This window comes from Fulmarus glacialis, unplaced genomic scaffold (genome assembly GCF_000690835.1).
Source record: "Fulmarus glacialis isolate BGI_N327 unplaced genomic scaffold, ASM69083v1 scaffold38421, whole genome shotgun sequence".
NCBI classification, from domain to species: domain Eukaryota; kingdom Metazoa; phylum Chordata; class Aves; order Procellariiformes; family Procellariidae; genus Fulmarus; species Fulmarus glacialis.
Window position 1 is genome coordinate 71,536 of NW_009192844.1, and position 21,917 is coordinate 93,452.

The following is a 21,917-nucleotide window of genomic DNA, read 5'->3' on the forward strand; positions in this document are numbered from 1 at the left end:
CAGAACAGGTAAAGAAATGTCTATCATGGTCCTGTGCTGCATCTCACATGAACCCGCAAAGAGGCGTGAATGGTTGGATGCATCAAAGCAATTGTCTTTAGCATGGCGCTCTGACGCTGGCACCATGGTTAGATTCAAGGATGGCAGTATTGGATTTATGGGAGGCTTCACCTACATAAGACAGTTATGATTTATCTCACACTGAATGTTTTTTTGTTGTTGTTATTTTCCCTCAACAGAAGATTAACCTGGAGTTCTATATTGACATCCATGCCCACTCCACCATGATGAATGGCTTCATGTATGGGAACATCTTTGAAGACGAGGAAAGATTTCAGCGACAGGCTGTTTTTCCCAAACTACTCTGTCAGAATGCCGAAGACTTCTCTTATGTAAGCAATGTTTCTCTATTAATTTTTTCCTAATTTATTTTTTAATGATAAATCTCTAGCTTAATTGGATGGTGTGAATTTTATTTTAACATGAATAGAAGGCTACCTAAAATTTTTGTCATTATTAGCTACCATCTTCCCTCTTATCTTATCCAAAATTGATAAGTGGTGATTTTATGTATTGTCATTAGACACATGAACAGAAGCAGGTTGTTCATCTTCCATATTATAACCTTTGGTTCTGAATTATTGGAACACTTAGTTTTTCTCAGATCTTTTGTCTTTTGATCAACTGGATCAGCTTTATTGTTTCATTGTTTATATTGTATTATATTGGCAAATATTTTTACTTGTACACTTTAAATAATAATATAATAGCAAATAGAAGTAAAAATTATAAACTTGAAATAAAAGGTTAGATGATTTTCTGTTGAAAGTTGTGACAAGGGCAATGTATGCTTTTGAAATTCTTTGATATTACTATGGAAAACTGTTCTGCAAGAAAATTTGCAATTGCTCAATACATGTGTTGTAACTTGGAAGAAAGTATGTGTGTAGGTATCTCTGGATATTGGAAATAAATGGTAAACTCCTATAAATTACTTGGAAAGGGGCATATGTTTTTAGAGCAGGTTTCAGATAAAGTAGAACAGATCCTTAGCACACATTGGTTGCAGTAGCTCTGCAGAAGTCAGTAGATTTAAGACTCTGGTCCAGTGTATTGCAACTTTGTGTCCAAGTATGACATCCTGGCCTTTTCCATAGCCTCTTCTATGCATCAGTTTTCCTTGAAAGCTATGCAAGCAGAACACACAACACCCAAGCCTGCCTGCAACTGCTTGTTTGCTTCTCCTGGCCCACCTTACGCACCTGTAGAGCTGTCACCTAAGCTACTTCTATACAGCTATCCCTTGCTCTGTTTGAATCTATGAACTCCAGGTTTGCTTAAGTGAACAATCAAAATTTCAAGTAAGAGGTGTTTGGTGTCCCATTTTGCTTTGACTAAGAAAAGGAATATTCAGAAACACATCTCAGCCAAGGCAGTGGGAACTTCCAGCCATGAGCTGTGTGGAGGGAAGGCAGTGGATGACATTTGGCAGCTATATAATGGGAACAGGCTTGATTAAAAATGACTTTGGAATCCTGCACCAAGCAGAGAAGAACAGAAGAACCTACTGTTTGGGCCCTGATTTTATGCCTGTTATGTTCTTAACCCTCTTTGTTACCCACCAGTCTCTGCTGTCCCCTTTTTACTTATACTTCATCCTCCTGGTACTGAGAGATAAACCTGGGTCTCCTCTCAAAGATGGGGACAGCTGGGGCATGGTGCCTGCCTCCTCTGCAGTGCCGGCCCAACCAGCTTGTGGCAGAGGTGGTGGGTGGAGGAGGGTAGGGACCCTGCGGCATTCCATGTGTTTAGCTCTAGAGAAACAACATCTACAAACAGATACAAAAGCAGACAAGTCTGCACAGCAACAGAAACTCTAACTGGAAAAAAGGCCATTTTCATCATGGCAAGAATGCTAGCCTAAAGCTTTCTCATCAAGATGCAGCAGAAAATTTTTTGCCTTGTGTTTGTGCATATTGAACTGTGGAATTTGAGTGCGAAGTCAGTCTAGAAATGGAGTTGTGCCACTCTTTTCTTGACACATCTGTTCCAGCAAAAGGAAGGAGGAATTGAAACCTCCTGATTCCTGTCCATTTCTCTATCCTATGGTAGTTTGTTCTATGCAAGAGTGGGAAAAAGTTTGGATCAGTCTCTGACTTTTCTAAGGCTAGGCAGAAGATATCCTTTCCTCTGTTTTTTCTATTCCCAGGAGGGGGCCCTTTTCTTCTTGGGATCAGCAGTGGCAGCTGGGTGGGTAATGCCTCGGAGGGTGTGTGGCTGCTATTGCTTCCTCTGTTGCCTCATAGTATTGTTTAACCATTGTCAGTATTGTTTAACCATTGTCTATATGTTTTGGGGGTTCGGGGGACTGCTGCAGTGTGAAGCTTTCTGCTGTCAACCACTGCAAGGGCTTCTCAGAAAACTGTCCAGAGTGCAGAAGACCGAATCCATACTAAATGAGGAGGGACAGCAGCTGCATCTGTTCCCAGCTGTTCGGGGCCTGGGGAAGAGGGAGTTGGGTTCAAGGAACAGCCTGTTCTTGTCTGAGAAGACCTCAGTGACTGAGTTTCTTATCTGCACCTGGTTGTTTCAAAACCACATTATAGATAAGGGGGCATTCACAGATCATAGCAATGAAAATTTGCAATTGATCGGAGTTTAGAAATTTTGTGCTCAAGTGTGGGATTTCTCTCTGTTACTGTGGGAGATTAAGTGTTCCCCTTAGCGCAAGCCTCAGCTGACAAAGGGAAAATCTTTGAGAAAATGATGTAGGAAATAGAAGTCTATAGCTAAATAAACAGCGCAATCTCTCCCCCTTGACTCTCAATCTCCTTTCTGTAGAAGCGGGCAATTGGATCTATATGTTGGCATCCAGAGCACCACAGTTTGACCTAGGTGCTGCTGGCACTCAGTACATTGGGCTTTCAACTACCATCCTACTGGTGTCTTGAGACCGGAAGCTTTTCCCCTGCCATCCACCAAGCCATTCTTCTCAGGGCAGCTGAGGGGATAGAAGTGTTGGAAAAGGAGACAGCCACAAAGTGTCCGACGTGTGTGAAGCAAGAGGAGTGAATATTACTGCTGTCTCCAAGTAGGAAAGTCTCTGTTCTCTTGTTTTCAGCTCCAGCCATGTGGGTGACTGGTTGGAAATACAGGGGTGAAGTTTGCTGCTCGAAAGGGAGGAAAGGAATCCAGAGCTTCCTGCATTTAAAAAGGGGAAAAAAAGTGTTGAAGATTAAAAATAGTGTATGTAAATATGCCCTATTGACTGCTCAAAGGGAAGGGGGGAAGTACATCGTTAACATTACCAGGCTGGTGTTTGAAAGTGTGGGAATGGACCACTGTTGTTACTAATTAATTTTCCAAAGCTTCAGGAGGTCTCATTTACATTGTATGCTGCTGCGGCCATTTGTTGGGATTATAATACTTCAACAGCAGCACTTCAAGTGAAAACTGGCGGCTGCATGAAGTGTTGTCCATAATTGACTAGCTCCATGTCTTCACACAGCACAGAGACAATGTTCCATTATGTTATCCATTGACAGTATCATTGAAAAGATTACTCTCCTTAAAGCATCTGTCAACCTTGATTGATTTACAAGGGACAAAGAACTGAAAAGGTTTGAAGTGCGGGTACAATTTTTGCCACCGTTTAGCATACATAATGGTTCTCCTTTGATGTCAAAAGCTCATCTTCTATTAATAATGCAGAGGGCTTTTGAATGCAGGCTACTTGTATGGAGTTCCACACTAATAACCTACTTGCTGTGAAATGGGATTCACTTTGGAGAAGCAGTCATTTGTCTGGGTTTTACATGTTCAGAATGAATCCCGACTCAAAGGGATTTCTTTCAGTGCTCTGCATGATTGCAGCTGAGCCCGGCACGGGTTAGGGAAAGCAGGCAAATCCTAGCCTGCTCCTCCAGCCGAGAATCTGGCAGAAATCACGCAGCCAGATGCAAAGGAGCATGAACAACAAGCCTAAGATGATGCGATCAAATGCCTTGTGCCGTTTTGTCTGGCAACCTTCTATTAATATACTTTAGAGTGCATTTCATGCCTGGACTGCTTTCTTCACCTGTCATTTCCAATAGGCCTTTTTATTTAAATGACAGCATCCAAGGGAGATTGGTGATTAGAGTAGGGGATGGATAGGGGATTTGTGCCTGCATGCCTGTTGTAGGACCAAAGGCAAGTCACCCAATGTCTCTGTACCCTGTCTGTTGAGCAGAACACTTAACCTCACAGTACTCTGGAAGGCTGACTGTGGTTTGCAGGTAAAAGTTGTGAAAGGGACCAGAAATTCTTCATTTGTACATGACTTCAGAAACAAAGGCCTGCCTTTGGCTTAGCTGTCAGCACATGAAGAGGAAAGCGGAAGAAGAGCTAGGAAGTTTTGCTCCCAAATAAATACATGAGACATTCTTGGGCAGCTGTCTGGGGAAAAAGGACAAATTCTGTAAGGAAAACGTTTTATATTTTCAAGGTTTAAGAAGGATATTTTTAAACATTGGGGAGTAAATATAATCTGTATGAAAGCTCTAACAGTGAGAGCTGACAAGCTCTTTTGAAAGGCTGACTCATTGGGTTTTAGGAGCAGCTGTTGACACCATGTACGAGTGCATTACACATCAGCCATGGCTAGGAGTTGTTGCAGTATTTGGAGGGGTGTTCTTCATTTGACCTTTCTTGTTCTGGAGAGTGGATTAGTCACAACGACCAGACACAAGCACTTGAGCATTTCCAGAACCTGTTAGTCTTAGGGGTGGCTAATTTTGACCTTTGTGACAGTATGAGAGGAGGCCATCTGTTCTCTCTGGTTCATTTAAAAGAAACCGCGGACATTCTTGGATGGCTTTATCACTTTGTAAAGATTGCTTTTCTTTGCAGTTAAAGGAAAAAGACTGGCCAGAGGTACTTGGCTTAATCTTGTTATTTTTTTTTTCTGAACTGGTGGTACTTGGGATACCTTTGAGTTCTCATTTCATTTTCTTGTATTCAACCTCCCAGCAGAGCACCTTCCTTAGAAATAGTGTTTGTTGTCCTTTGTGTGCTGTGGTTAGCCAAAGACCCTGATAAAAACTTGGGGTCCCGTTATGTTGGGCATTGGGTAACTACTGAGAAAGTCCACAACTCCAAGAGCTTCCAGTCATGCTGGGAAAAAGACAGAGAATGGGTGGGAAGTGACTTGCTTGAGGAAATTGGAGAATAAAACCCAGGTCTCCAAAGTGCCAGTCTGGTTTCTTTGTCAGCAGTTCCCTATGTTTTACACCATGCTGCGCACTCAACAGTGAAGTCTCTGAACAACAACCCACCCAATTTCCTTTATGGAAATATGTTGTTAACCCCTGTGCCATAACGCTGTGACCTAGAACATATTTTTGAGACTATCATTGTCTCAGCAATATGAGAAATCCAGATACGGAATGATTTGCCCTAGTACTTTTTGTTGTGGTTTTTTGTTTGTTTTGTTCGGGCTTTTTTAGCCTGGATATCTAAAATTGAGCAACCAAGGAGAAGATTTTAATCCATCTATATTTTCTACTGTTTTCCTTTTATCCACATACTCCAGGTCTGTTCTTATTTCCACAGCACCCCCCTCATCTATCCAAGCTTTCTTAGGGAAGATGTGTTCCTTCCAGCAAACCTCCTCCCATCTACCCATGGCAGCCTCGCTAAGGCTGTTATCACTTACCCTGGCTGGACATCTTCCTCTTAGTCTTGTGATCCCTATTACTAATCCCAGTGTGTTTTGGGCCTGTCTGAAGGAAGTGCTGGCACACGTGCCTTGAGGGAATAATAACAGCTCACGAACATTGAATGAGCAAATCCCAATAACCTGTTCCGAAGTAAAGAAGAACCAGTTTGTGTTGCATGTGTCTGGGCAGGGAAGGGGCAGCAGCAAGCAAGTTGCTCAGACCTAGAATTCATCCTGGAGTAAAATCCATACTCACTTGCACCACAGTCTCCTAAGTGCCTCTGCTGTTTTGGCAAAAAAGCCCCTAGTCCCAGAAAGGCAAAAGCTGTTGCATTCAGGTAGGTTTTGTTAACATCATGCAAGCTTAACAGATGTACTCAGAAATCTCTTAAAACCTGAGCACAACAAATGATCCTACCTTCTTTTTTGTTGTCTTGTACCAGGGCATTTCCAGGAAGACAAATACAGCTATTATATGCTTTAGCACCCCTCTGGGATGCATTTCTGCTCACTGCTTCTTGGACATGTTGCTCCATAAGTTCATTTATTTATTTATTTTTCCTGGAGGCTGGGTGAGGGGAGAGAGAAAACATGTTTCTGGTGGCACAGGGAACAGATTGTAAAGCCTGTGCTTCTAAGTATTATAGATTTTGGCCTCACGAGGACTGTGCCCTCTGGAGAGTCGTGGTTAAATGAAACTGCTCCATTACGTTGTGCTGAACCAGTCCACCCCTCTTTTTATACAGAGGGTTGAATCAATTTGTATTGCAAAGAAAAGGAAAAGGAGGGGGGGAAAAGTGTTTGAGTAAATGGATTTTCTTTCAGTACCTTCTTGTTGTATTGTTTGTGCATATAGGGGTTGACAGTCCCTTCTCCATCCCCACACAGGTAGAAATTTTGAATATCCACAGAAGAAACAAGTTTTCATAGCAATTTTATGGTGTATTTTCAAAGACCATCATTACTCTTACCTAATGTCAAGAAGCTGGGAGCAGGTGACAACCTCCCAGAATAGCACACATGAAAGGAGCTCCTTTACATTCGAGCTACCTCTCTTGCAGAGCGCTACAAATTTCACTCGGCTGGGACAAACTGGGCTGTGAAGGAGGGGTAGGAAGTTGGTTAAGTACTGGACACCAATCCCCCTCCCCGGATCTCTTTCTGGGTATTACCTCTTTAACTATGTGATATTTTAACATAGGTAGAATACAAGTCTGGTTCAGAGAACTGTTCCGGAGCAGTGAGAGAGCCCAGGAGGAGTTTGAGCAATGGGCTGTAGTGGGTTGCTCTGGGAGCAGTGTACAGCATGCTGCCCCTCCTTAGGAGGGGTTGTAATCTCCTGATTCAGACCTACAAGTGAACAGAACATCTCTTTGCCGCAGAGCAAACCACTTTTTCTGCAGACTATTCAAAGCACCTGTATGCATGATGGTTGTATTTCCCTTTCTGCTTCTCATTGTCCTAAGTTTCTGTCATTTGTATAAATGATTATGAAAGCACTCCCAGGAGACCGCACACACGCTCATAAAACTATTGTAAAGAGAAGTATTGCAGGCTATTGCTAGAGGCTATTTTATTGTATATTTTGAGGAAACGTCTCGTTTTCTACTGACAAATAGAGAAACTGAGAACTCCAGAGACACAAGTTATTTTCTAAACGGTGTGATTATTCTGTAGAGCTTAGACTAGGAAATGCCAGCTTTGGCATCTTTGGGGAAGGATTTGCTCTGAGAAGCAGAGGTTGCTATTAGTAAGAAACAGGGGGGAAAAAGCAGATCTTTTCTTCATTATTATCCTGAAGTATTTGCAGATCCCTTATTTGTGTATGTCACTGGTCACAGCTTGGGCTGGCTCTTTAAAGGGAGATAAGTTCCAGACTAATTCTCTGGTTTATGGGTGATGGGTTTGTGCATAGGTTAATGGTTGACTAGGTGACATTGTCACGTGTGGCTAAGTGCATTTCTGGTGACAGGGAGAAGTTGAGCTGAAGAAGGAGCTGAGAGGACCTGAGGAAGTATGTTTTGGGAGACAGTACACACTGTGTGTGTGTGTGTGTGTGTGCGCATGCGTGCGTGTGTGCCTTTGGGGTGGCAGAATCTAGTGGCAAGAGGAGCTCCAACTGAGGTTTGCTTAGAGGATGGGGTGAAATTTGCCTCCTTCTCTTGCCTTTTCTGAGTAGGTTGTGATGGGCTGCTCAACTCTGTAGGGGAGCCCTCGACTGATTTTGTGAAGGTCTCAGGTAAGGCCATCACCACCCTGCTTTGTTTGGCTGCAGGGTGTTGTTTAAGAAGTGCTCTCAGAAGAGCTGCTGTTTTGATTTGGATTCCAGTTGCATTAGCTGCCATGGTGAAGCCAGTGAACTCAATAAGCATCTTCAGTTTTGTAGCACTCGGGAAGGTGGGACCTGTGAGTACAACCAGTTTCAGTGCATGTGAGGATGAATTCCGAGGAATGTGAAACGCAGGCCAACTCCCTGCACGAGTGCTGCTGGTGCAAGGTGCAGAGACAGGCAGCAGGCTGAAGAGACCTCCATCAGTCCTGGAGCTGCACGGCAGAGCACTGTAGAGAGCAGAGCACAGATATTAATGAGCAGTAAAAAGAAAAGTGCAGCTATTGTAGTTCTCGCAGGTGAACAGTTGAAACCCTGCAGCATGAAACCCAGTTGCTTTTCCAACTACAGAGTTTCCAAAATGGGAGCTCATTTGGTAGTTTTGGTTTTGAGGCATAAACTGAGAGTTTATAAAGCTCCCTCCTTCCAACCCTCTACTAATGACCATGCAAATATGTGTTTTTATCAGTAAACTTAAGCAGGCATGACTGAAAGACACTTGGGAGGGATGGGGAAGGGGAAAGATCTGGTATTCCTTCACTACACATTAAAGGGATAATGAAGCCCCTCAGGGAGCAGATGTGTGTCTGGTGACAAAGTACCTTTAAACTGTTATTTCTCTGAGGAGAATTGCACTTTAAAGCCTGACAACGTGGTGCTAGGCAGGTTGTGTTCATGGTACTCCTACAATGTGATGCTGCCCTTAAGAAAGGGTGATTGCTGTCTGCTTGCCACTGAGCAGTAGGAAGAAGGCAAAAAGAGACAGGTAGTAGAATGGTGAAAATCTCTTAGGATTTGAGGCTATTTGGTCTTCAGGTTTCAGTTTCAGAATTTTCTCTCTCACATTCTTAGGACAGGTCAAACTGTTTCAGATCTCCTCCGCACGCCTTTTCTCAGATTTCGGCAAATCAAATTCTAGTTTAGAGAATATTCCCTCGTTAAACCCAGTTTGCTGCCCACCTTAGTGTTTCCTACCAGGCACAGAAGTTATGAAACAAAATACTGTCAACGGCAGAGCTGTCAGTGAGAGTGAGTGAGAGCCCTTTTCACAGGAGTATCAGTCCAATTTGTCTGTCCCTAAGGGATCTGGAAAATCTCCAAGTAATGGGAGATGATCTGAAATGATCCTGAACTTTTCCAAACCTCCTCCTCCCAAATTTCAGTAGTCACAAATGATTTTGAGGTTCCTGTGCATCACAAACATGGCAAAGCTGCAAGGTGAGATGAGTCAGGGAGTAATTTTGAGATATGTTCCCATTTCATCATGTCTCTGCTCCTAGAATCCTTCCTCTTTATCTGCTGCCTCCTTCAGATCAGCTTTCTGCTACCATCTGCCCATCTGCCTTTGGGATTTTTTTTTCTTTTTCTTTTCTTTCTTTCTTTCTTTTTTTTTTTTTTTTTTTAAATAATCACCTCTACATTTCAGATGCTGGCTGCAGCTTGTTTGTAAAATAAATTGGAAGAAGGCTGCCTGATAGTAGCCTCCCAAATGCCATGATTTCCAAGTCTCCAGACCCAGTTGGCATGGAGTTGATAGTCTATCACAAAAAACACTAACACATATGCTTTCCAGTCTATTAAGAGAGTTAATGGAGCTGGTGAGAGGTGGGTGTGAGGCGAGAGTTCAGTTGGCTTTTGAAGTGATAAGTTTCCTCAGTGCTTCCAGAGAAGTAAGGAGATAAGTTTTGCTTGTAAGGTATCTTGATGGGCTACCAGCTGCAAGAATGGCAAGGTCAAAGCAGTGACTGCTGGGCACACCATGGCAGTAATTAGGTCTATCCATATGAGACGAGTGAGCTGCCAGTTGCACCCCTCTTACAGCACCCTGTGTAGGGGCAAACAGAAGAGTCACAATTTGTAATATTGCTATTTATTATCTTCTGTAGCAAAGATTTCAAAGCCAGTGCATTTCTGTGCTCTCTAACTTCTGCAGACTTCAGTAAAGAGTGAGTGAGTTATAGCTGATACTGTAAAACTCTTCACCGAGATGGATTTGACATTGTCTGGGCTCCAGTCCATTTCCCAATGGCACGTCTATTCTTCCTTGATGACAAGTGTGTCATTCCTTTTTTCTAAAGCACTAACTACTAACTTTTTTATTATCACTTTTTTGCTACAGTGGGGCAGTGAGTTGAGGGCTCATAGAGGTCAGACCTGCTTTAGGAAAAAAGCTTGCTCTTCAACTGTGAGAGCAGCACCAGCAGATAACTGTGATGAGATTGTAATTGAGTCCTGATTACACTTGGCCATTGCTGGTGCCGATAGGTGCAGAACACGAAGGAATTTGTATGCATAATTCCAGTTTACCCCAGCAGATAAAGTGCTTATTGCTCAACTACAGAACAATCAAAATGTGGGCAGTTTTTCTGGTTTTGGGATTTGGGTTTTTTGGGGAATAGTTACCTCAGTTGTGACATACAGCTTATTTCCCAAATGGAAATGGCATAGGGTGATCCAGCATATTTTTAATTACATGTCGTAATATGAAACCATTCTCTAATTATGAATCCTCTTAGTGTTTATGTCTCCGCTCTTCGCCAGGGAGGATTTCTAACATGATTCTCTGACTCTTGTGAGCACACAGTTGAACATGCTACATTCTTTTGTAAAACACCTCCTGGACTTACATCATCTATCTATATCAGCAAATGGAAGATCTCTTTATTCTCAGTTTCATGCGGATATGCTGTGAGACCAAATGATCTTCTGGGAAACATTCATGTGCACACTAGAGCTCAAGTTTTTGAAGATATATGCAGTTTGCTACTTCCTTCCATGGGCACATAAACAATCAATTGTGTTGCAATAGATGTGAACAGCTGGTAAAATCTATCTGTTGGATTTCATGAACCCCCTAGACCTTGCTACATCAGAAACTCATCTTTCTCAATCTGTCAAAGCCTGTGACCAGATTTCTGACTGATTGATGATTTCTCTCCTAATTACTTTCTGAGTCATTTGTACCTTATAGTTTCCATTCTTGTCGGGTTGAAGAAACACCTTAGGATTGATCATAAGTGTTGTGCAATCTATACCCTGGTTCCTATGCTAGGAACCTGGCAAGGTCTGACTTGCACTGTGGTCATACCTTGGTCCTTTTTCTCCTTAATGTGTTAAGCAATTTCAGAAGACAACAAAGATTCTTTCCCCAAGAACTCCTATATGAGAAAGTACCCTTTTGTAGCCTGTGCCTTTGCCCTGCCATCAGTGAAAGGTAGAAATGAAGCTCCCATCCATCACTGATGAGGCACTAAGCCTGCCTGACATTTCAGCCCTTTTTGGCATCTCTTCTTCCACTGAACAGTGGACCCAGAATTACTGGGGTTTGCCTCCAATTTTTCCTTTTGTGCAACCTGAGGTTTTCTAATGCTGTAGCAAGACAAGTCCCCTGTGAAGCCACACGTACACTGAGGAGGAGGTCCCAGCAGTGGAAGTTCCCACCAAGCAGAACCACTCAGATTCCAAGTCCATCAGGATGGCAAAGGGTGGACTTGGGCAAATTCAGTCTCAGATGTGTGAGAAATGTGCTGTTCTCCCTCTTTGTCTTTTAGAACCCCTCTTTTGATAAGATTGATACAGGCATGCAGAGGCAATCAGTAAACTGCCTGCCCTTACTTTGTGAATATGGACTGCTCAGGGCATTCATTCCAGTAGTTGTTAGCATCTTGATGCAGCAGTGCTGAGAAACCAAGAGTATCCCTCAGCCACATGGGAGCTGACTAAGCTGTTGAGCTTGCAAGCTAGCTACCAGGGGGTTGAATTCACTGAGGAGAGACACTGTGTGGTAGAGAGTGTCCTTACCAGCCAAGAGACAAGACTGCCCTGGAGACAGGTATTCTGGCACATTGAGAGGTCTAACCAAGGGCCAAGATTTTTTTTTCTGCTTTGAGACCACTCCAGAAAGAATTTGCATGCAATTTTTTTTTCTTATTTCCTTCCACACATCTCTTTGTCTGCTGCAATCTCTGAATAAGGTTTAATTGGTTTACAAATTCCTTTGTGCTGCCTGGCTGTTCACTGTCATTCTCAGTATTCAGGAAAGCATGGGGAGGAGGAATGAAATCTGGGAGGAAGGCCTGGGGAAGCTGCCACTCATGCCTGAAACGTAGAGCCTCAAGGTCAGCACACTCTGAGGCTCCGAAGTGTGTGTGAAATCCAGGTGTACTTTTCTGGTCCGTTTCTTCCCACCAGAAAGTGGGGGAATCCTTCATCCTTCCTAGTCTGCTCTTTTAACACTGGATTCTTGTTGCTTGGCACCTCATAATCCTGTAGATAGCTATTTGTTCACTGAATTTTCTCACACAAGCTGGGAAGCAGAGTTCTTCTGTGAGCTTTAATGTATCTGTGTGTTTTAATAACAAATTACCGTTGATTTTATACAAATATCCCTATTTAAGAACTTCAAAGTCTTTGGTGTTTCCCCCCACCCTCCAGACTTTGTACTTCTTGCTGCTGCTGTTGTTGACACTCCCATGCGATTCAGCCTTGGAGAAATAAATACTTGTTTAGCTGTTCTCCTGCTGTGCCTGCTCAGTGCATTTGCTTAATGATGACTTCAGTTCAGCTTTGCAATGGTTTTAGGGCAATAGATTCTCCCAGAAAAACAAGGGACTCATTTGTGGACAACCTTACCTGTGTTCTTTCCCCCTTCTTGCCCCCCACCTCCCACCCCTTTTCCCCAGATCAGAGTTTGATTAAACAAATGTGCATGCAAAGGCTGTTTCTTTGCCGTGATAATACATGGCTTTTCATAGCCTTTGTTTCAGCGTTACCAGTTGCCAAGATCAGTTCTGGTGAGGAGTCACAGTTTTGTCTGTTTATTTCTTCGCTCCATTTATCTTGACTTGAAACAGTGAGTAGAAGGTTGGACTCAAGCAAGTACCTGCTGCTCTTTCTTGTCATTAGTTGAATTTTCTTGAATCTGTAATTTTCTTATTTTCGTCTAAAACATCAAATCACATTCTTTGCTCTAGAGCCAAGCTCAAGCCACTGTTTCAAAACCTGCATGTGTTCATATTTGAAGGGTTTATGTTATGTTTTCTCTATTTCAACCTTCTTAAGTCAAATCAGAGTTTTTACTTTTTACTTAAGACGTCAAGTTCATCTATGCCATCAGTTTTGTTCAAAATGAGGACAAAGTTAACCTCCAAAATCTGTATTTATGCACCTAAATGACGGTTCAGCTTTTCTTTATTCCTGGAAGTGCAGCACTACCTGGCAAAGAAATGAACAGGTGATTTTATTAATGCCATTGCCATTTCAAGTAATTTTGCACAGCTGAAACTGGAACTCTGCTAAATAAAAAAAAAAAAAAACAAAAAAAACCAAAAAAAACCAAACCCCACAAAATAGCATTATAAAAATTCAAACTCTGGAAAGTTCCAAATTTTGTTTTCTTTTTCTGGCCATTTACAAGACCATCTTTGAATTGTTTAAACTACTTATGTTTCACTTCTGGAATATGGCAAGTATAATTTTGCCAATAACTGGATCCAACTTCTGAGCTATTTTCTGCCAGAAAGCAAAAATCGCTTCAGTGAAGTAATACATCAGACTCTCTCTTCATCTATTTCCAGCTGATGAGGTTTCAGCTTATAGGAGAGATTGTTTTTTATTAGGCCCTGAGTACATGACCTGGCACTTGTGCAGCTGAGTTTCATCTGACTACTATCACTCCGGTCCTCGAAGTCATCCCACTGCTTTTTTTTGTATGATATTTAGAGCCTTGTCCATAATGATGATTCATTCCACAGTGTGTCATCAGCAAATTTTGTTGGCATGGTCCTCCTTTACCGTGCCAAGAACTGTGATGAAAATATTATGTAAGATTTATCTCAAGAATCATCTATGAAGAATTCAACTCATAACCTTCCTCTAGCCTGACTGAAATCATGGGAAATAGAGCTGAAAAGGACTTCAAGTCCAAACTGTATCCCAAAGACATGAACTATACTCAGCAGATACTTGTCCAATTTGTTCTTAAACATAGTTGATGAGATTCCATAACCTTCATAGATACTCCATATCAGTAACTGAGTCTCCTAATCACTGGAGTACTTTGGTCCCTAATGTCTGCCCTGAATCACTTCTCTGACATTTTTCTTGTTTTCACTGTGCCAAATACAGCCACAGAATTAGCTCATTCCCCTTGTGAGTGATGCTTCTGCTTACAAACCACAATACCATCTTCCGACACGTTTGTTGTCTTCTTCCTTTGAGCTGGCTCCATACACCCATACTCATCAGCTGATGCTTTTGTGCAGTAAAAGTTCCACCACAGGCATTCATTTGAACATGAAGCACTATCCACTGAAATCAATGTTTACTTGACTTACGAAGTAATCAGAGCATGATCATCTTCCTTGACGTTTCTGAATTTTAACCGAAGAAAGCTTCCCTCAGTTTCAGGTCTATTTCAGGGTCAGTAGTCTTCCGAAGGCTTCTTTTGCAGGAAGTCAGAGAACATTCCCTCTTGTAGACCTCCTTAAGTATTTCATTCCATATATGAAATTAACTGTTAACTTCCCCATCAGTCCTTACGAGCGCTTTACCTCCCTGTCCCATGGGTATTTAGAATATCCTCAAGGTTTCTGCCATGTAATTTGGAGGAAACTTTATGATATGTACATAGCAGAATACATTCTGTGTACAGTTTACCACAAAGCTAAATATTATGTTACCACAAAGACAGCAAGTTGCATTTGGAAACTCCTACATATAATGCTAATAAGAAACCCAATTCCATCTTATTCTAATTAACCGGAAAGCCTTCCTTTTTATAACATGAGAGAGACTTCAAAACATTCAGAATGTTAATAAACCCACAGGTATTTCCATTCTTTATATCTTCTGGTATACACTATTAATCAGGAATTGTTGCTCATTTCAGTAATAGTCTGATTTTCTTGGTCTAGAGAAGTTTAATATTTTGAACCATTGCATCTAATTTTTTAAATAATAAAGAAATCTTATTTTCCCTGTTTTTGATAAGAGATGGAGTTAATAAATACTAACATTGTGTTAGCAAGAACAGATACTAGCCTTAAGGTTTAATAGGAGGACCCTGGATAGCTCAAAGAATTCACCATGGGCACAATGACTGAATAGTAAGCTATGTTAAGGATCCTTTATGTTTCACTGGCAATGCAAAAGTCTTAAAGCAGGAGATATTAAGGCCTTGTATGCAACAGATCCAAGTTGGATCTACTACGAGCTTTTTCTTTTTTTTTTTTTTTTTTTTTTGTGGTGGTCACTAGCTTGTGCTGAGCCCAGATTGACTCAGTCTAATGGTTATGAGGCTTGTGAATAGAGTCTGATAACCAAAATGAAATCAAAATCCATTTTTCTGTCTAGTTGGTAGGAACAAGCTCTGAGACTTCAATCAACCTGAAGATGAGCTCCCCTTTAGTCTCCAGATGTCATGCCTTCAAAGGAGAGCTAAAATTCATTTATGGAAATACTTGGAGTCCTCCCTTCCACCCCTCAAATGAATAGTCATAAAGCTGTAGGGTTCTTAAAGCCAGATCTTCAGTAATAGCACAAAATACTGCCTTTCATACTGTGCTGCTAATGCTGTAAAATAGTGCAGTATATTTTTCCACTCAGAGAGCAACACCCAGTTAACATTTAAGTTAGTGAAGTGGAAATCTGTGTGACCTAATTTAAGAACCAGTCAAATGTCTTAGGTGAGAAAACTTCACTAAAACATAAATGCCACTGTATTTCTACTTTGCTTAAAAGAGTCCAGGGTAAGGGGTGGGGGAGAATGGTTATGATACAGGGGAACGCAGTAGAGAGAAGGAACCCAATATCCAAATAATAGTCCAGATTAACTTTTGAGAATGGAGGGTCTGGAAGGTTCACTTTCAACTCATACATATGACAGGTTGTCTTTGTGTTATCCAAAAGGGGAGGAGAAAAGCTGATGTTACTAGCGAACTGAGATTAATTTTGTGAAAGTCTGCAAGGCATTATTTATACTCTGTGTGCCAGAACTGTGTTTCCATTAATGGTCTCTCCAGGCCATGCTCGAAAAATAGTGCAGCCTCATATAGTGTAAATGAGTTTTGGCAATGTGAATTTAACTGTTTTCTATTTTAACAGACTCCTTCCCAACCCTTCCCTTGTTCCACTCATGAACTGTCTTCATGTCTTTGTGTTCTTCCTCCTGCAGTCCAGTACATCGTTCAACAGAGATGCTGTGAAAGCAGGGACAGGCCGGCGTTTTCTTGGTGGGCTTTTAAATGATACATCCTACTGCTACACTCTGGAAGTCTCATTCTACAGCTACATATTGGGTGGACCTAATTCTGCTGTCCCCTACACAGAAGAAGCATGTATCCTTTTGAAATCCTTCCTCCTCTTGCAGCACACGTGAACTGGGCACTTAAGGTAAATACTTCTATCTCAATAAGAGTTTTGCTGAGATAAGAACACACAAGTGGAAATGTGAGTCTGCTCCTGATGCTTTAATTTCCCTCATATTGATTCTCCATACTGTGGAAATTCAAGAAGAGAAAGGCATATTAGATCAAATAAGCCATTTCCCTCTTGTAGGAGATTGTCTCACACACTTATTATAGAAACGAGTCCTGGAGAGCCTGTGATCCATTCCCTTCCATAGTCTTCCATTTCTTTCTTCATTTCTCTCCTTATTCTCTCATTACCCCTGTGTTTGTATTATTGTTTTAATAGCAAGTTGAAAGTGCATCTTTGGTACTGAGTTAAAATACCTTCTCCGCCTTTGAACTGCAGCCAAAAGGCTCTAAAGGATCCATTAGGTTCTGCAGCTGCCTCAGGGCCACGTCTTTAATACCAGCTGACAAAGAAATGGAAAGCGAGCTCTGCAAACAAAACCGACAAAGTTGTTTGCATTTTTGAGTGCTCAAATAGAAGCAATGTCTCATTCCTCAAAAAACACATATTCATCTGGCTATCTCAACGTATCAGCAATTTGTAGAATTGTTCTGACTGGTCTTATGATCTGTTTTTATGTTTTTCTTTTTGTCACCATGCTCAATCAAATAACCAGTGCCCATACTTCAAGCTTGGGTGTGTTGTTTCATTTTGTCATTCTATCTTGGTAGCTTTTGAAATTTCCACACGTTTAGAAACACTGCAGAGGGAGAAAGATTAGCTGTGATTGCTTATTTACCTCTCCGCTGCATTTCAGAAGTTGGGGAAGGTTTACAGCTTTAGGGTAGCGAGGGGGAAATTTCATATGAGATGTAATTCTTCACCATCCATGCATATGTGCACACTGTGTGGGAATAAGAGTGAGAAACAGGGAGCAGGGAAAGTAATTTTTAAACATTTGGGGGTTTCTGGTTTGGCTTCTCCACTGAAAGTGAAATCAGGGGGAAGGAGAGGGATGAATATATTAAGGTGACTTATCAGACTTGAATATTTGGAATACAAGCTCTTTTTTACCCAGTAAGGTTAACTATTTCCAAGGAACAGCTTCTTGCAACATACACATATGTAGTATATCTTGCCACTGAGGAAAAAGTTGTCATTACTGTTTGGGTATTTATTTTCTTATGTTGGTATTTTGGCATTTTAAGAACATGTGCCTTAGTTTCACCTTTAATTTTCCTCCTTAGTACCCATTGTACTGACAACTGCTTATTTATCTTCCTTATTTATTAAGAACAGTTTTTGCAGTGAGGACTGGGAAGAGTCCCTATACAAATGAGATTATGATTCCCTTGAATATGTTCTTCTTCATGACTTGGTCATGCTGGCTTAGTTTCCTTTTCTATAAAGATTTTTGTTTTGTGCTTCACATTACAGAGGTTTCAGGTGTGGGGTCTAACATCTCCATCTATTTGCTTAGCTTGCCTTCTGCAGACAGAGCTGTGTCATTCTCAGTTCGTTCATTGTGACCATCAGCAGCTAGAGCACAAAAGACAGGCCCCAGAACACAGAGATTCGTCTTGGTGGTGATGTATGGAAAGCTCTAGCAGCAGCTTGATTTCTACAGTTACGGTTTCACCTAGTTGAGTGAAAAAGGAGGAGAAGGTACTTTTGACTGGCCTGGCAGACAACAAGCAGGGAAGGCTCTTTGCCCATGTAGTACGCTCCATTGGCATTTTGCCCTGGTAGGTTTTTTTATTTCCTTTTCAATGGAGGGATTCTATCAAGAGTGCTGCTTATGACAGCTCTTTCTCATGTGTGCAGTTTCCTAGTTAGAGAAAGAAATGGAGCTGCTTGAAGCAGCAGTCTCTAGGCTGGTCTGCTCTAACACAGGAGTGGCTGGGTTTATGCACATCCTATCCTGGCAGGGGAGAAGTTTCATATCACCGAAGTGCCTGTGACCAAAAGTAAAACAATCGCAGAACGTTCCAATTTAGCCTGAACAGCTCTTCCAAGCTATTTGCAAGTCAGTGATTAATTAACGCTCAGATTTTTTAATGGAGCTGAACCAAAGACACAGCCAGTCAGTTCATATTGGCCTCCAAGGACAGGCGTGCTTCTATTAACTATCTAGCTACATGCAGACAGCAAATCAAGCAAATAAATGAAGAAAACACAGTGAGCCCAAAAGCTGTGGAACTGATAGGGCAAGTATTCAGGAAATCTGCCTTCAAAGATGTATTTCTTAGGACTTTGTTCATCCCACTGTGATGTTATCGGGTTGTGGGGTTTTGTGTTGTGTTTTGTTTTGTTTTTAATAGAAACAGGATCAGGGAGGCTACAATTGTTCAAAGCTTCTAGTGTTGGATTAAGAAGTGCAGATTGAGACTCAGCCTCAGATTCAGAGAACCCATGGCCTTGAACAGAGACTACAAAGCAGATCACACCCCACATTCAGAAACTAGCCGTACTGGCTGTATGTAGAGACCAAAACAAAAGAGGATCTCCAGGTTCTACAAAAATATTAATTTAGCCTAATGTTGTTCCTGTTGACAGGTGAAAAAACTGAACAAACTCTGAATAGTCCGCACTGGTGGCATGTAATTCTACCTGTCGGCTTCTTTCCTTTACAACATTTGTGGCAAATAAGATACCCCCTTTCAGACCATTATATAAGTGGATTAGGTTTGTTGTTTTTTCTTTTTTTTTTTAAATCTTTTCGTGTTCCTCAAGGTTTACGTGCTAACTCTATGATCTATACAAACCTCTATGTGAGCCTGTAATAGATATATTTCTAGATATATTGGGTAAGATTATGCATTTTGTTCAGACTTGCCTGACTAAAACATACGTTCTAATTTTTGAGATAAATAGATACCTTACATGCATGAAAATGGGAGACAGACTTTCAGTCTGATAAGTGTTATTTGAATGCTGACATTGTTAGTGTGGACAGTAACTTTTTTCAATAAGAAAATTAAAAAAAAAGGAAGGGAAAGTATCATTAAAAGTGGAAATCTGTTCCAAATTACTCCAGTTAGTATGACTGAATGTATTCTCCTAAATGAAATACCTCAAAGATTCAGAATTTAGAGGATTATACCTGGTATGTTCCATAAAAACAAATTTGCTCCTGATGATGCACTGTTTAAATGAAATCCAGGAGTGAAGAATCTTTCATCAGTCTGTGCAGGGGATATATGTTTGGGACATATGTGGTGGGACAACAGCATGCTGCAGAGTGTTGAATTTCTGGCCTCTTCTAACATAGGGAGTTAACATGGTTGCATGAATGTCTCAGGCCTCAATTAGCATTATATCAGTATTACTCTCTCTATTGCTGGAGAGTCTCTTGTATTCTCATCCTGCAAACAAAGCACTGCATTAGGTATAACTTCCTGAACGTCCTGTTATATGTTCCTTCAGAGATGTGTGCCTGGTAGGTCTGTGTCTAACTGATACGTACTTGGTGTACAAGAAACATTAGGGATATGTTCTATAAGCCTGGCTCTGCAGAATACCCTACGATAACGTGTGCTGTAGATAACAGTAAATGGACTCTGTTTCAAAGGCATAATAAGAAGATTGTAGGCTTGTCGGTTAGTTGCCTGAAAGTGGTCAGAGAAATGTTTAAAACCCTTCTCACACACGCACACATTTGGTGGTAACTGATTAAAAAGGCAGTGCAGCAACAGTTTGCTCAGCACCAGGTAAAGAAGCTTTAAAATGAGCTGATATGCTTCCATTAAATACCATGTTTTACTAGGCATTTACAGGGCTTATGACACAAGGCATGTAAACTGCACTGTAACATTCACCATCAGCAGCTCAACTGCTGAGCTGTCTAGATACACACCAGCCTCATAGCTGGGCAGGGAACAAAGGATAAAAGAGGGGGAGGAAGGATGAATCCCCAGCTGTAGGACTCTGAGCGCTGCTCTGATAGCACACCCAGAATTGCTTTCCACTACAGCTGCTGATCAGCAGCCATCACAGCCTGTCCGGAGAGTGGCCAGTAAAGGAGTCTCACACCAACAGTTTTAAAATCTATTGGGTTCATTTTTTAGAGTGTTTGAACTGGATCCCTGCTGCACAGCAGGCAGCCCATAAGAAAGCATAAACGGTTTTACTCTTCCAAAGACTAGCCATGAGGTAGGAAGATAGGAATGATGGAGACTAGGCAAGAACTGTATGATTGTAGCCTGGTAGCTGTAGGGGAGAATAATCATCAAGATGGGTGGGCACCACAATTGTCAGTGTGTCCATGGCTTTTTTGTGTATTTTAATCTTAATTCTAAGCTTCCTGCAGGTGGGGAAGGCCCTCATCCAAACATGGGCCTTTAGTCATCTAAGCGTATGGCTTTACTCATTGAAATCACTTCTGAGTGGAACAGGAGACTGGAACCCTGGACTGAGGGTCTGGTGGAACAGTTCTCCTTTGTACGGCTTTTCTAAGCACATCATTTCACCTCTTTGATTTAATGTCCTCAATATAAAGAATTAATTTAATGAAACTTCTTTTGTAAACAAACAAACAAAGAAAAAAAACAAAACAAAACATTTTGGAAGCCATGGGTGAAGAGCACAGAAGAAAGAGCCATTACTAATATTATCCCAAGGTAGGTCTTTTCACATTACAAACAGCTGAGAAATTATCTCAATACTTTAAAACAGTATAGCTGAACCAACTTGCAAAGATATCACTTGGTATTTTCCATTTCACTGAATGTATTGAATTGGAAGCTTTGCATTCCTTAAACGGTGTAATTGCACTGCTGAAGTCTCTCTCCTGTTTACGGACATAAAAACCATGTATTTATGTGGCTACAGCCACAGAATGAAAGCTTGGATTGACTAGAGTCTCTTCAGGTGCCTAACAGGAGCTTGCATCTTGGACTCTTGGCACGGTTGGGACCACTGGGTTCACTCTTATTCTTAACTTCAAGCAGAATATCAGCCTGCTGCTTGACTGGGGACTTGAGAAGTTAAATCCCCTGGAGGAAAGAGTCATTTGCTTATATTCAGATTCCTTTTAAAGAGTACTTGGATCTCAGTAAATGCCTGTCCTGGGGAAAAAAAAATCTGTATGCAAACTACAATTCCAGTAAAAGCATCTATAACTTTTCGAGCTTCATGGACCTGCCAGTCCTCTAGGGCAAATGTACTTGGTTATTTTGGGCTTTTTTACATTTCTTTTTTTGGCAACTGCCTGTCCTCCTAGTTCTGATAGAGAAGATCCTCATGAGCCAGATTATGGCCCTTGCAGGTTCATTCCCGCCCAGTAAAGGCAACATTACTAGCAAAAGCCAATGAGGTATGAAAGGCTGTGCGGATAAAGCTGAGGGAGCTCTGCAGAGGTTATCCAGTGTGGCTTATGTTTGAACTTCAGTTAGAGCTTGTTGCCAAGATGATTTCAAAGTAAATCGGGCACATACTCAGGAAAAGACCTCCAGAGGTCTGCGTCTTCATCCTTCTTCTGTTAAGCTCCGAGAAACAGGCTCCTTTCTGTGTGTTGCAAAAGGTGGCATTAATCCT

At 41.5% G+C, this 21,917-nt stretch overlaps 1 protein-coding gene across 1 annotated transcript in view; it reads left to right on the forward strand.

Moving 5' to 3' along the window:
* Positions 1–16,404, forward strand: part of AGBL4 (ATP/GTP binding protein-like 4) — an 82,367-nt gene extending 65,963 nt beyond the window's left edge. Inside the window, exons 3-4 of the mRNA XM_009587233.1 lie at positions 240–392; positions 16,201–16,404. Of these exons, the coding sequence (XP_009585528.1) occupies positions 240–392; positions 16,201–16,404 (357 nt within the window). The remainder of the gene's footprint in view (positions 1–239; positions 393–16,200) is intronic.
* The last annotated feature ends 5,513 nt before the right edge of the window (positions 16,405–21,917 follow it).